The sequence below is a fragment of the Dromiciops gliroides genome, chromosome 2 (assembly GCF_019393635.1).
Source record: "Dromiciops gliroides isolate mDroGli1 chromosome 2, mDroGli1.pri, whole genome shotgun sequence".
In the NCBI taxonomy this organism is placed as follows: Eukaryota; Metazoa; Chordata; class Mammalia; order Microbiotheria; family Microbiotheriidae; genus Dromiciops; species Dromiciops gliroides.
In genome coordinates, this window is record NC_057862.1 from 524,501,582 (window position 1) to 524,517,095 (window position 15,514).

Genomic DNA, 15,514 nt, shown 5'->3' on the forward strand with positions numbered 1-15,514 from the left:
AGTAGAGATTAATTGACTTGCCCAGGGTCACACACCTTGTAAGTGTCTAAGCCCAGATTTGAACTCCAGTCTTCCTGAATCCAGGCCTAGTGCTTTATCCACTGCTCCACAAGTTACCTGATTATTGATAAATGGTAAATAATAAATACAAATATATAACTCTTTAAGGCTAACATGTTATTTCATTTGATCACAACTCTGTTAGGTATTATTGTTTATCCTCAGTTTATAGATGAGAAAACAGATACAGAGAGGTTAAGTGACTTGCTCAGGGTCACATAGCAAATAAATGTCAGAGTTATGATTTGAAATTAGGTCTTGACTCCAAGTCCAGCTCCCTATGCACTGAGCCTAGAGCTGCTTGTTCATTAAAAAAGAAATTTAAAAAAAAGTTTTTAAAGTGCCTTTTTAAAGGTTTAAATGTCAGCTATTACTCATGCTTGACTAAGCTCCATAGGGGGAGTGTGTATTCTCTAAACTTTTCCAGCACTGAGCTTAATAAATGTTTATTGTTTAGTTGTGTCCAACTCTTCATTACCCCATTTGGGGTTTTCTTGACAAAGATAATAGAGTGGTTTGCCATTTCCTTCTCCTGCTCATTATACAGATGAGGAACTGGAGGCAAACAGGGTTAAGTGACTTACCCAGAGTCACACACAATTAGGAAGTCAGGCTAGATTTGAACTCAGGAAGATGAGTTCTCCAGACTTCAGGCCTGACACTCTACCTACCAAACATTTATTGAATTAAATGGAATTAATGATCATTATTGGCTTTTTGGGCCTGGGGGAGAGGGAGAGCGGCTGTCTGAAGAGAATTGCAGATGACCACTCAACCTGTACTTTACTGGGACTTGTCTGGCCTATAGCGTAAGTCCCAGTGGCCCCACTTCTGCCCCTGCATAGTCGATCTATTTTGCACGGAGGGACTCTGTCCTCAAGAGATGCACATGAGATTTACCCAACTCCAAATGGTACTAAGGAGGAGGCTCTGGGCAGGATGGTGGAGAACCTAGCTTCAGGACAGGCGGGATGTCTGACTCAGTTCAGAGTCCACCGCAAGATTGTTGGGGGGAGCATGGGGCCCGAGTGGGGCCGAGGCTTGGAGACCATGTGAGTAGATGCTTCCCCAGCTTCAGCGTGTGCTAGGAACGGTGTTTCTTGCCCTCTGCTGCCATCGTGCGACTATATCTGGAGATAACAGCCGAAGCAGGGTTATAAAAAATGAAGTCAGAGGGAAAATAAAAATAATCTAAAAAAATGGCTAGCATTTATGTAGGGCTTTAAAGTTTGCAGAGTGCTTTACACATATTATATCATTTGGGCTTCATAACAGTCCTGTACTACTATTCCTATTACACAGATGAGAAAGAGAAAACTGAAAAAAAAAAAAAAGATTAAAGGCAGCTAGATGTTTCAGTGGATAGACCACCGGTTCTGGAGTCAAGAAGACTTGAGTTCAAATGTGACCTCAGACACTTATTAGCCATATGACCCTAGGCAAATCACTTAACCTCTGTTTGCCTTAATCCACTGGAGGAGGAAATGGCAAACCATTGCAGTATCTTTGCCAAGAAACCCCATGGATGATATGGACTAGATAAACCCATGGATGATATGGGTCAGACAAGACTGAACAATAAGAAAGATTAAATGACTTTTCCAGGGTCACACTGCTAGTAGATGTCTGAGAGGGAATTCAAACCTGCAAGGCAGGTTAGCAGGTACAGGAACTGTTACTCTCCCCAGCAGAGATAGTTAATGCCTAAGATGAGCTGGGCAGGTGGCTAGCTCCAGGTGTATTTAGGGTCATATGCCACCACAGGGTTAGGAATTGGAAAGGACCTTCAAGATCACCCCACAGTATCCTTGGGTGGTACAAGAGAAAATGAATGGTGATTATAGAATCTCAGAGTGAACAAGACCTCCTTGTCGTATGATCTCTCTTGTACCTGGACAAGATTCCCCTCCTTAAAGGGGAATAACTAGGATGATGCTAGTCTAGTTTGTGATAGGAAGTGAAGAGAGAATATTCTGAGGAGGGAGTGTAATGTACAGTATGGGGGGGGTAAAGGATTTCAGCATCCTAGAACTTCCTTGGGGCAGGGTCTTGGCTGCTAGTAGATAGTGAGGTACCTACCTAGAACAGGAGCTAAGAAAAGGAGGCACCTCAAGGTTCTGACCCTCTGAGAACAGAGGCTAGGCTGCTCCTGGGAACAGGTGTGATTGTGGATCCATCCATCCATCCATCCATTCCATCAATCAACAAGCATTTTTAAGTGCCTGCTACAGGATAGGAATACAAGAACAAAAGTGAAACAATCCCTGTCCAGTGCGAGATCTTCTCTGGGGCTGGGAGAACAAACTACTTCTAAAACCAAGGGATTTTGCCTGGAGAGACAGGGTATCACAGGCCCTAGGGAATTCTGGGAGGAAGGAGGCCTTCAATTACCATGCATTGCTTGGGGGGAATGAAGTTCCTGGGGTACCTAGATGTCCTTCTGTCACTAGGGGACAAGTCTCACTGGGAAAGGGGAAAGCTTGTCTCCCCATTTCTGTACTCCAATATCTTTTTTTTTTTTTTTTTTTTTTAGTGAGGCAATTGGGGTTAAGTGACTTGCCCAGGGTCACACAGCTAGTGAGTGTTAAGTGTCTGAGGCCGGATTTGAACCCAGGTACTCCTGAATCCAGGGCCGGTGCTCTATCCACTGCGCCACCTAGCTGCCCCCATCCAATAGCTTTTTTTTTTTAAAGTGAGGCAATGGAGGTTAAGTGACTTGCCCAGGGTCACACAGCTAGTAAGTGTCAAGTGTCTGAAGCTGGATTTGAACTCAGGTACTCCTGATTCCAGGGCTAGTGCTCTATCCACTGCGCCACCTAGCTGTCCCCATCCAATATCTTTTAACTCCTGCACAGGTGCATCTTCCTCCCCTCTTCCTCCCTAAATCCTTTTGATCTGGACCAGTGGAGGACTGTGAGGTGCAGATATTGCTGAAAAAAGGGAGTGTACTTTCCCCAGACTCAGAGGGCCCTGCCTTCTGACTCCATCTCTCCAACAAATCTGTCAAGAGGTCATCTTAACCTCATTTGGACGACAACAATGAGAGCACTGAATTTGGAATTAGAAGGCCTCTTGGAGAATGTTCAGTTCAATCCCTTCATTTTCCAGGGACTTGCTCAATGTGGGAGGATCAATACTTGAACCAAGGTTCTCCATCTCCAAATTCAGTGTCCTTTCCATGACAACACAACGAGGCATACCATCCAGCTTTTGTATGGCTTTAATTGTGAGGAAGTTTTCCTTTACATTGAGCTGAAATCGACTTCATAATTTTCAACCACTGATCCTGTAGAACTGAGCAGAGCAAATGTAATCCTTCCTCCATGTAGCAGTCCTTCAAAGATGTGAAGACAGCTATCACTCCCTTTTCTTTTTGAGGTTGAGTAGCCCAATAACTTTCAAGTGATCTTTTTCTATTGTGATCTCAAACACTTTAACCATCCTTGTTACTTTCTTGTCTATATCCTTCCTAAAATGTGGCATCCAGAATTGTGCAGGATGGTGGCAATATCACCTGTCTAGCCCTGCACCCTGCACCTCTTAATGGAGCCCAAGATGTCATTAGTTTTGGGGGGAGCTGTCCTATCATCCTATAAAGGCTTTTGCAAACTTCAAAGTTCAGTTATCATTTAGGGCATTTAGGACAACTGCCTCATTTAACAGAGAACTAAGTTCCAGAGGGGGCAAATAGTTAAACCACTCAGGGTGGCAGAGTTGGAACAAGTATCCAGGTTGCCCAAATGTTTTTAGGTTTGCAGCTTGATTTAAAGATAACATCTCACTGGATCCTCACAGCCATTGTTATCTCCATTTAGAGACTAGGAAACTGATTTTCAGAGATTAGATTACTTGCCCAAGGTCACACAGTTTGCAAGTATATGAAGGGGGGTTCAAATGATGATTCATTGCTCTATCCACTAAGCCAAGTAGCCTCTTTCCATTACATAATTCTACCTCAGTTAAAGGAAGGGGTCAGGGAAGCATGAGAGCGCTAGACACTTGGGCAAATGGAAAATCTGGGAAAAAATATCTTTGCCTGCTTTATAGTTTTGCTTCAGGCTGGCTCTGGCCTTTACCCCTGAACCTAGGCACCTTTTGTTCCCTGTCCCAGCCACCAAATGGCCACAAATCAGATTTCCCCTGACTTCCTTTCCTCTCTAAGATCATGTGCCATGTTTTTGCCCTGGAGTGGATATGGTTGGCTCAATGTCTTAGCCCAAAGTGGGAGATGGTGTTGTCATGGGTAATGACCATTTAGGGACTCTAAGGAGAGAGGTTTTAGGACCCACTCTGCCTCCTGGAGGGAGAATAATTTAATGAGACTCTATTTTTGGTTCACCATCTTTATTCTTCCTGTTATATCCACTTGTCTAGTGGGAGTACTTCCTTCTCAAGACCCCCAGTCATGCATAACTGCCATTTTACAGCCGTGAATGGTACCCTTGAGCACTGCGTCAAACCTCAACATAACCACATTACCTACACACAAGCCTGGGGGTGTCTCCTTCACATTCCACACTTTGTACTATACCATCTTACCCATCCTTCCTACATCTCTGTGTGGAAGTGGTCCAAGGACAGTCCTCCCATTTTAAATAAGATCGAGGAGAGGGGACCTTGGACAGAAAGGAGAAAGGACTTGTCCACTTCCTTCTGAGCCACAGGCGGATTCCAGGGAATTCTGACTCCTCTGGCTCTATCCACCTTTGTTCTCTCTTCTTTACCTGGCTTGCCTCCGAAGGAGCCAGCCCTTCCACAAGCCCACTCATCACAAACCTTCATCACGATCATTGCTCCCATCTAAACCAATGGGAACAACCAGCTGGGGCTCAGCACTAGCATGCTCCCTCTTGGAGGGGAGGATGATTTATCTGGGCCTCCTGCTTTCTGCCTTCTGGTCCCCAGGTCTCTAGCTGGGAGCTGAGGACCCACTCACCAGACCCCTTCCCAACCACCTCATGCTTCCCGGCTCTGCCGCAGCCTGCGGTCCAGCGCCAGAAGCTGTCTCAGAAAGCCCCTGTTGGGGATTATGCCTCGATGATCTTTGACGGTCTTAATGGCTTCCACAAGGGTGAGCTGGTGGTAGAGCATGAGGTAGGCCAGGACTAGGGTGGCTGAGCGGCTCACGCCCACTGCACAGTGCACCAGGATCTTCCCTGCAAGGACAAATGCAAGTTGACTGTACATGAACAGAAAGGAAGAATATGGACGGACCCCTCCCCAGTTTCCTGTCCTACCTCCTGGCCTGCTCAGTGCTCGGTGGATGAAATCAGCGGCTGGTTGGAAGTGGATACTCATGTCAAAGGCAGGTGAATCATGGGCCTCCACACCCAGGTATCGGATACCTAGTCCTTCATAAGCCTCTGGTATTCCCCTCCACTTACTGTGGGAGGCATTGAGCACATGGGTGATGCCCAGCCGGCTCAGTTCCCGTCTATTGGCAGCTATATCCCTGTAGGGAAACAAAGTGAGAGAGAAGAAGAAGGAGGAATAATTACCCCCTCCCCTCCAAGATTCTTATTCTATCCCTAATTGTATTTCATTACTCAAGCCTAATTACCGAATATTAGAGCTGGAAAGTGGCTTTAGAAATAATCTAATAAAACCCCCTTATTTTACAGTTTGGGAAATCGAGACTCAGGAAAGCCAGGGTACTTTCTCTCACTCCATAAGCTTCATAGGGTTATAGATTTAGAGCTAGAAGGGACTTATTAACCATTTGACCTTGGTCCAGTCATTTAACTTTTCTTGGCCTCAGTAACTTCCATCTGTAATATAAGGGGATTAGATTAAATGATCTCTAAGGCCTGGCTCTGTATGTCTGATCCTGTGACTTGCTTAAGGTTACTACATAGCTGGTTAGTGGTAGAATTGGGACTAGGGCCTGGGTCAGACTCCTACATTAATGCTCTCTCCATTATATGACACAGCTTCCCTCATTTGACCTCCTTTTCTTTACCCCAACCACTCTTAGTGCCAAGCCAGATTTCCCCTCTGGCCATGCCTCTGTCTCCCCTGACTCTGAATTTGGTTTCCTCTGACCCTCCTCCTTTATCCTCAGGTTCAGCATTAAATATATCTCTGTCCTCCCTGGCCATTGCAACCAAATCCCCAATTCAGCACAAATATTCTGTTCTTGCCATTCCTCTCCTCATTTGCTTGCTCTGACTCTATCTAATTCATAGATTAGGTTTATTTCACAGACTAGATCACACAGGGATGAGAGCTAGGATTGGAATTTAGGACCAGTGACTATTAGTTTCATATTCCACTTCTGTTCACATGTCCCCCACAAAGAACACCCTGTACTTTCTTCCCTTCCCCTCTATATCCATAACTCCCAGTGCCAAGACATTTTTGTGTCTTAGGAAAGGTGCAAGGTTTGAAAATTGTGAAATTATTCTCTGGAGGGCTTGGGCCTTCAGCATAAGCCTATAAACTTAGAGAGTTGACCTTTCACAAAATATACATTTCCAGCCTTGGACAGTAGGATTTTCTGGTATTAAAAACGTAGGCATTTAAAAAAGGCATTATTCTTAAATAAAGTATCCCTCACTGTACTTACCTGTGCACTGTGCCCTTGACTATTCCTACCTAGCCTTGGCTTTGCTACCCCACCCTAAGGGCCCATACCATCGCACCAGCCTTTTGGAGCCCTACCCAACCTAGGAAAGGTCAAGGAAGACATCACTTAAACTGAACCCCAGACAAGTGAGGTGTGTGCATCAAGGGCAATCTCATTCCCCATCTATTATCATAAAATCTTAGGATCTAGGACTGGAAAGGTCCTTCCTTAGAAATCATTTCACCCAACCTCCTCATTTTACAAATGAGGAAACTGAGGCCTGGAGATGCCCAGCCTTCCCTCCATGACCCATTCAAAAACATGAGTCACCAGCATAACCCGGTACCTCTTTCCTCCCACCCTGAGACAGACACACACATACATGTAGAGCCCACTGGTATGAGCTTTCTAGGTACGTACTGGTCTCCAAGGTAGAGGCCTGGCCAGACCTCATCTGCATGGTTACAGGCAGTCTTGCCGGTGAAGAGAAGCCTCTCCAATTCAAAGACACTGAGGAGGGGGTGTTGAGCAGGGGCTGCGTCCTCCAGGTGCCCCCCAGCTCGGGCAGGTGACCGGGAACCACCCCGGGAAAATCGCGCCATGAACGTCATAGAAGCCCAGAGCCAGTTGCCAGGACACATCCCAGGGAGTGGTGGCAGCACCTCCTCCGTGGGCAGGTTAGCTGCTGCTGCTGCTGCTGCTGTTGGAAAGAGGCTGGGGCTGTGAGGTGCACCTGAGCAAGGCTGAAGCAGCTTCTCTCTCTCCCTGCCACCTGTACTGCTCCCTGGAGAGAACCTGCTCAAGAAAGAGATGGGGAAAGTGGCCCCTGTCCTTACCACAGGGACCTGCTTTCCCTTCCTTTCCCTCACCCTTAATCCACAACGCCTTCTCCAGCTCATTTCGTTGGCTCTGCCGGGTAGGGAGATGGGGAAAGTCACATGTCCTTGTTTACGGGAGACGGCACTGCCCAGCTGGGCTGCCAGATTCCCGCTCCCCTCCCATCCCAATCACTCACAGACACATACAGACACACACAGACACACAGACACACAGACACACAGACACACAGACACACAGACACACACACACACACACACACACACACGCCCACAGGGCTTTGGTGGCAGGTGCCCAGTGCCGGGCCTTTTGCCAGTTTGTGAGCAACGGGGCTCTGTCTGGCAGACTGCAGTCAGAGAACTTAGGGGAATGTGTGTGTATGAGGTAGGGGTTGGGGGTTGAGGATGGGGAGGGTTTTGGACACATCCAGAGATGAATAGCAGGAAGAGTGCAGCAGCTGGGGTTATGGGACATGCCAGACCTGCCTGAGGGGATGGGCTGCCTTAACCCTCTCTTCCTTTGTGGCTACAACAGAGAAGGCTGTGATGGGGCCTTTTGGAGTAGTGAAGAATTAGGGGCCCTTCGGATGTGGGTGCTATGGCCATCTGGGGAATAGCAAAGAGTTCAATAAAGGTTTGTAGAATGAATTAATGAGTGGGAGAGGCTGATGATCAGATTGTGCCAGCCTGGCATCATTCATTATTTAGGCAACCTACCCTCTTAGCCCCAGCACAACTCAGGGGAGAGAAAATATCAGAATAAATCCTAAGTCTGATGGGAATCTTTGGGTCAGGGCAGGGTGTAGGGGGAAGGAGAATGTGTAATAATAATGATGATGACCAATTATATTTTTCAATGTTTTAAGAGATTCCAGCCCTGCAACTTGACTGTGAGGCCTCAGACAACTCAATTTCCCTCTCTGAAAGGAAGGGAAGGGAAAAGGGAAGGAAATAAATATTTATTAAGCACCTATAGTCTCATTTGATCCTCACAATAACTTTATGAGGTAGGTGCTATTATTGCCCTCACTTTACAGTTGAGGAAACTGAGGCAGACAGAGGTTAAGGGACTTGCCCAAGGTCACACAGCTAGTAAGTCTTTTTGGCCAGATTTGAACCCAAATCTTCCTTACTTCAGGCCTAGAACTCTAACCATTGTATCACCTAGCTGTCTCTAGCCTCAGTTTCCTCATCTGTAAAATGGGGATAATAATTTGGACTACCTATCTCACATGGCTGTTAGGAGGATCAAATGAGATAATGAATGCAAAGCATTATACATGGAATAGACACTGGACCTGTGATTTAATTCATGTAGGGAACTCTTACATGATCAAACTTCCTTTAGCAATTCAGGTTGGCTTCTCCCCTTCAGTTTAGAGCCTTGGAGAGTTGCCTAAGGTTAAGTGACTGGCTCAGGGTCATGCAGTCAATATGTATCAGGTCAGGTCTTCTCAACTTCAAGGCTATCTCTCTGTTCACTACTCTACTCCTACTCTCTCTAGCTTACTATAAACATTGGTCATAATTTTTAGACTTCAACAGCTCAGAATGCCACTCAGTGCTAGTACAGTGGGTGACATGTGGGAGAGTTGCATGGCTAATAAGTGGGAGAACAGGCACCTAAACCCAGGACTTCTATCAGGCAGTCAGTCAACAAGAATTTATTAAGTGTCTCCTATATGCAGACATCATGCTAAGTATTGGGGATACAAAGAGAGGCAAAGGAAGGCACTGTTCTCTAGAAGCTTGTACCAGGAGAAGGCTAAAGTGCCTTGGGTTGGATTGACATCTGCAGCTCTAAGGTTTTGTGATTCTGTGTTGTCAGGAGTCACCCTTGGCCTCAAGGCACAGGATTGAGCTTTTTGCCTCTGGGGGAAGAGGGATTAAACTGTGGGCTGGAAAGAGGAGTTGGCAGACCAAAGTCAATTGGCCCCTGACCATAGGTGAAGCCTTTGCATTGGCTGTCATCCCCTCCTTAGCTCTACTTCTGAGAATTCCTTACTTCCTTCAAGATTTGGCTCTGTGCTACCTTCCACCTGAAGCCTTTCTTGATCCTTCCCCAACTGCTAGTGCCCTCCCTCCCTAAACTACCTTGTAGTTATTTTGCATGGATTCTGGATAGACTAATACATATACAAGCTGTCTTTACTGATAGGGTATGAACTCCTCCAGAGCAGGGACTGTTTCATTTCTGTGTTTGTAATCCCAGCTTCTACCGCAGTGCCTGAAACATAGTGGGCACTTAATATATGCTTGTTGATTGTTGGAAAGGCAGGGCTCACAAATCCCCTGAACATCTCCTTCTACTAAGCCTGGACCATCCTTACCTACCTATGACCAGGAAGGAGCCAGGTCCCAGAACTCAGCAACAGGCTTGTTTTTCAGAGCAGGAAAGGAAGGCCTTACTTCCTTTGGTGTCATGCAGTTATATAGCCTGAAACACTCTCCCAAGCACCCTGAGTCACCCTGAGCTGAGAGATGCTCTCTCCTGCTCCTGAACCTCTCTACCCATTGGGTTAGAGAAGCAGATTCTTTTATTTAGAGGTGTCATTCAGAGGAGCAGATAATGGATAGTTAAAAGGGTTCAGGAAAACCATTGAGTCCAATCCTCTCATTTTACAGAGGAGAAAAACTGAGGCCCATAGAGCGTAAGTAATTTGTCCAAGGTCACATAAGTAGTATCAGAGCTTGGGATTCAAAACTCAGGTCCTTTCTCTGACTTCAAAAACAGAGCTCTTTCCACCATACCATGAAGTGGAGGGATTAGGGAAAGGAAGGGAAGGGGTAAGGAAGGAATCCTGGAGCTTAGCTTCTTTAGGGATAGACAGCTGCTTTCCCACCAACTGAGTTGGAAGGGGTGGGAAATGAAGGCCGGCAATCAGGACAATGGCTCTCTGTTCCCTCTTCTGAGGCCTGAAGGCCCCCTACCTCACTCCCCACGGTCCTTTTTCCTTAGCTGTGGGTGGAAGGTGAGTTTATGGCTGTAAGAAGGGGATGGGGAGCCAGGACAAGAAGGGAATATTGTGTGATTCCCCTGGACACACGCCTCATTTCTGACCTTTGGATAAAGCCATGCTGAGGGGTTCCTTGTCTTCTACTCTCTGTTGCTCTTTCTCTTTTCTCTTCTCTCCTCCTCCTCCTTCTCTCTCTCTCTCTCTCTCTCTCTCTCTCTCTCTCTCTCTCTCTCTCTCTCTCTCTCTCTCTCTCTCTCTCCTTCACCGCTTTCTGTCTCTTCTCTGTCTCTGCCTGCCTGCCTATCCGTCTGCCTGTCTGTCGGTCTGTCGGTCTCTCTGTTTCTCAGCCTGTCTCTTCCCCTCCTCCACCCTTTTCCCCCTCCTCCGGTTCCTACTGTTGTAACAGGTTCATGGCAGACCCACAACCCCTGCCATCGCAGACACTGGGAGGGAGGAGAGTGAGCGAAAGGAACAAAACATCCACCCTGCTCTTTTCCTATATGCCCCTTTCTCCTTCCTCCCATAGTACCCGAGGTGTTTGCCCCATCCCAAGCCCCAGCACCCAGAAGAGCGGGAAACGCACCCAATCTCAGGTACCTCTTTCCAGGCTGGAAGTCTTAGCTCTCATGGACGGGCGGGCGCAGGCAAAGCCAAACAGACAGCCATGTCTCTTTCTCCTCCTCCTCCTCCACCTCCTGCGGCTGCTGCCGCCCCCTCTGCTGCCGCTGCTGGCTGCTGCCGCTGCCGCCGCCGCTGCTGCTGTTGCTGCTGCCGCTGCTGCCACCGCCGTTGCTGCCTCTGCTACCGCCGCTGCTATTGCTAGAGAGGGGTTGATGTGTTAACATCTATTTTAAGCTGGGACATGTCTAGGCAGGTTTCGAATGTCAGTGTGCATGTAACGCACACACACACACACACACACACACACACACACACACTCACTCACACACACACGCACCCCAGCCCAAATCAACACAGACAGCCAGTTCACAATACTCTTCCCCCTCCCCCTTCTGGGCTCACATATTGGTCACGTACATTGGAAACCTAACATACACAGTGATCCACTTGTACAGTAGATCTCTAATTCTATACAGGTTTTTTACATAGACAACTCTCTTCTCTTCCCCCATTCCCCTTTATGGATTTCATTTAATTATCCAGAAACTTTTAGACACCCTCATGTCCAAGGGTGTATCCTACGCACTTATGCTAGGAACTATATATATACCCTGCTAAGCTAACTTTGTCCTCACATTCAAGAAGCTTGGAGTGGTGGAAGGAGTAGTGAATCTGAATCAGGGAACCTGAAATGCAACGTAGTGTGGTGGGTGAGTGGTGTTTCAGTCAGGAAGACCTGATTTGGAATGGACAGTCAGTTAATAGCTAGGTGACCCAGGCTAAGTCACTTAGCCTTCTTCAGCTCCAGCTTCCCCAATTGTCAAATGAGGGGGTTGGGTTCTATGATCTTTTTTGTTTTGTTTTGTTTTGTGGGGCAATGAAAGTTAAGTGACTTGCCCAAGGTAACACAGCTATTGTGTCAAGTGTCTGAGGCTGGATTTGAACTCAGGTCCTCCTGAATCCAGGGCCGGTACTTTATCCACTGTGCCACCTAGCTGCCCCCGGATTCTATGATCCTTAAGGTCTCTTCCAGCTTAAATCTAGGATCCTATGAAATACGGCTAAGCAGCTTTGTTATTAGTGTGACATTGGGTCAGTGTCTTTTCTTCTCTGAACCTCAGTTTTCTCATCTGTAAAATGAAAGAGGTGGGGATTGGATCAGGGGTTCTTAACTCTTTTATGTTATGGACCCCTTTGGCAGTCTGGCAAAGCCTATAGGCCCTTCCTCAGAATGTTTTTAAATGCAGAAAATAAAATACTGAGCATTACAAGGGAAATCAATTATACTGAAATACAGATATTAAAATATATATTTTTAGAACTGCGGAGTATAGATGCTGAATGAACCCTACTATTTCTTTTGTTTTTGATGCTGTTGTTTTTTTCTATTTTGAGGTTTTTCATCATTGCTCTGATTTTTTCTCATAACATGACTAATGCAGAAATATATTTAATGTTATTATGTGTATATATGTATAACCTATATCAGATTACCTGCTGTCTAGGGGAGAGAGGAGGGAGGGGAGGGAGGGAGAAAAATCTGAAATTGTAAAGCTTGTATAAACAAAAGTTGAGAACTATCTTTACATGTAACGGAAAAAAATACTTTATTAATTAAAAAAATATATATATATATTTAAAAACCCAAGTTCCTGGACCCCAGGTTAAGAATCCTTGCACTCACCTGAGATGGGAGTCAGTGACTAGTTCAGAGAAGGGAAGTGTTCCAAGGCTGATCTTCAAGAGGAGATGAAAAGCTTATCACTCCTGACAAAGTAGCATTAAGTTTTTCTTCTTGTTTGAGTTAGTCCTGACCTGTTTCTTGTTTGTTAATCTTTGTATTTGTAACCCCAGAAGACCAGAGAACTAATCAGTTTTTTTTTATAGCACACGCCTTTCATTTTCTTTTCTTTTTTGAATCTTTTGAATTTCTTTTAATGTTTCTTGTTTTATGATGGTGTTATTAATTTCTGTTTGGTCTGTTCTAGTCTCTGAGGATTCCATTTCTTGTAAGGTTTTCTACTTTCTCTTCTAAAATACTTATTCTCTTTCCAATTCTGTTTGTTTTTTAGTTATTACTTCATTTCTCCTAAGTATTTGTATCATCCTTGTGGAGAATCTATCCCCTGCCTTTGAATCTCTGTGCAATAGAAAGAATGAAAAAAAAAGCCACTTAATATGCAATTATCATATAGTAAGTACTATATTAAATGCTGGGGTTACAAATATAAAAGTGAAGAGAATCTCTGTCTTTAAGGAACTTATATTGTATTTGAGTAGAAAACACATTAAAAACATGAAAGAAATATAAAATAATAGATTTGCATCTCTCTCTCTAAATGGTGGTTAGAGTAACAGGCATGTTGAATGGAGACATACAGGAATTGTTCGACATAACCTTTCCAAAGGGGTGTAATGGTAGATGTTTAACAACCAGCTCTCCAGGAAAAAAAAAATGTATGCATGAAACACTTTTAAGTTTAATCTGAATCATTAATGTTTTCTCCATACTTTCTTTTTTTTTCTTTTTTTGGTGAGGCAATTGGGGTTAAGTGACTTACCTAGGCTTACACAGCTAGTAAGTGTCAATTATCTGAGGCTGGATTTGAACTCAGGTACTCCTGAATCCAGGGCCGGTACTTTATCCACTGTGCCACCTAGCTGCCCCCCTCTCCATACTTGCTTAAGTCTGGAAATAACAAAATAGGAAATCAAACCCTGATTTACAGTGCTTGCTGATTTCTGAGGTCTAAATGCTCTCATAAAAAATTTAACAACTGGTTTTCTCAAGTCCTTTTAGCTGTATCTAGCACACTCTTGCCTTTCCAGCGGCAAAGGTAGTATTGATTTGGTTCCAATTTCCAAAGGAAGAGGTAGAAAGTAGATTGGGGGTAGCAGACAGGATACATGTATATCAGCAGGACACATGACAAGGAAATGGAAAAGGTAGAATGAAAATGAACTCACACAGTAGGTAAGGCATGGAGGCAGAGAGCACTGTTTTACCTGGTTCATTGGGTCACTTGTACAGTCTGACCCTTTGCCTCCTTTTCTAAGAAGAGAAGTTCCTTTAATAGAGTCTGAAGGCTTTTTTTATCTCATGGTTCCAAGTACTTACTCAATGGGCACCACTCTTGAGGTGGAACTTTTCTAGTGGCTAAAAGGACCTCACCTAACTATAATGGGTCTAGTCCTTGTCTGAGTAATGATTAATAATCTGGAAAACTGAGAACATTAACTGAGAACATACTGTGGATCAATGCAGGCCTTCTTAAACTTTTTCCACCTGTGACCCCTTTTTGCCAGAGAATTTTTTGTATGTATATTGGTATGTAAAATAGACAGACATCACTTTTTACTGTTTCCAGATTTTTTTGCGACCCCCATGTTTAGTTATGCTGTTTAAGAAGCTCTGGGATAGTAGAATAAGTGTTGGTTTTAGATACAGAGGATCTGGATTCTAACCAGGAGCGTGGCATAGCCAGAATGAAACCCATCCTGTCCACTGAGTGTTCACACTTTGGAAATCAGCAAATGATACTATCAGGGCTTGAATTATTGTTTTGTTGATTATCTAGACATAAGAAATGAATGCAAAGGTATTAATAATGCAGATTAAGCTAAAAGGTGTGCCTTGTGTAATCCCCCCTGCCCTCACACACACTTTAGGTTGTTAAATGTTTACCAGCGCACCCTTGAGTTTCAATCCTTATTCTGCTACTACCTGTTCAACCTTTGAGTAAATCACTTAACTTCTCTTAACTCAGTTTCCTCATTTGTAAAATCAAGACGTGGTACTACATTATCTTTAAGGTACTTTCCACCTCTAAATTTATGAGCTAAAAGGCAATTTAGAGGTCGAGTCCATTCCCCCCTCATTTTGCAGATGAAGAAACTGAGTGAGGCCCAGAGGAGTGGTGACTTACCCAAGGTCACACAGCTATTGAAAGAGGTAATATTTGAACTAAAAGCATGCAACTCAAAGTCCAGGACTTGTCATACCACACTACTTATCTTTTCTTGTTCATATAAATGAGGAAAGTTGAGGCATCTGCCTTGATATAAAACTGCTCAGGAGATAGTGTTTTCAGAGACTTCAAGTTGGTCAGGGCTTCCTTGTGCTCCTTATCTCATGTTAGTCCTTCTCTGGTGTTCCTGTCTTTACTAGGCCTGGGGACCGGAGCTTTGGTTGGGACTAGTGCTTTGATAGAGGTTGATGAAATTGAAGATGGTGAAACCAATGGTGAGCTCTGATGATTGTAAGATTGTTGTTGGGTTGTTTCAGTCATGTCTAACTCTTTATCACTCTATTTTGGTTTTCTTGACAAAGATACTGGACTGGTTTGTCATTTCCTTCTTCAGTTTATTTTACAGATGAGGAACTGAGGCAAAATGGGATTACATGACTTTCCCAGAGTCACAGAACTAGTGTCTGAGGCTGGATTTGAGCTCATGGAGATGACTCTTCCTGATTC

The 15,514-nt window shown here is 44.8% G+C and overlaps 1 protein-coding gene across 6 annotated transcripts; it reads right to left on the reverse strand.

The window, feature by feature from the left end:
* Positions 1–3,264: 3,264 nt before the first annotated feature.
* DUSP26 (dual specificity phosphatase 26) lies at positions 3,265–11,394 on the reverse strand. Of its 6 annotated transcripts, none has more exons than XM_043988580.1 (4): positions 11,016–11,394; positions 7,046–7,322; positions 5,298–5,512; positions 3,265–5,216 (listed from the first exon to the last, which is right to left on the reverse strand). In XM_043988580.1, exons 1-4 carry the CDS (start codon positions 11,044–11,046, stop codon positions 5,017–5,019), a joined length of 723 nt encoding a protein of 240 aa, XP_043844515.1. In that variant the 5' UTR covers positions 11,047–11,394; the 3' UTR covers positions 3,265–5,016. The 6 variants fall into 6 exon arrangements, with proteins under 6 accessions (XP_043844515.1, XP_043844519.1, XP_043844514.1 ...); XM_043988584.1 differs by having other exon boundaries at positions 11,002–11,394; XM_043988579.1 differs by having other exon boundaries at positions 7,046–7,325; positions 11,016–11,393.
* Positions 11,395–15,514: the final 4,120 nt, after the last annotated feature.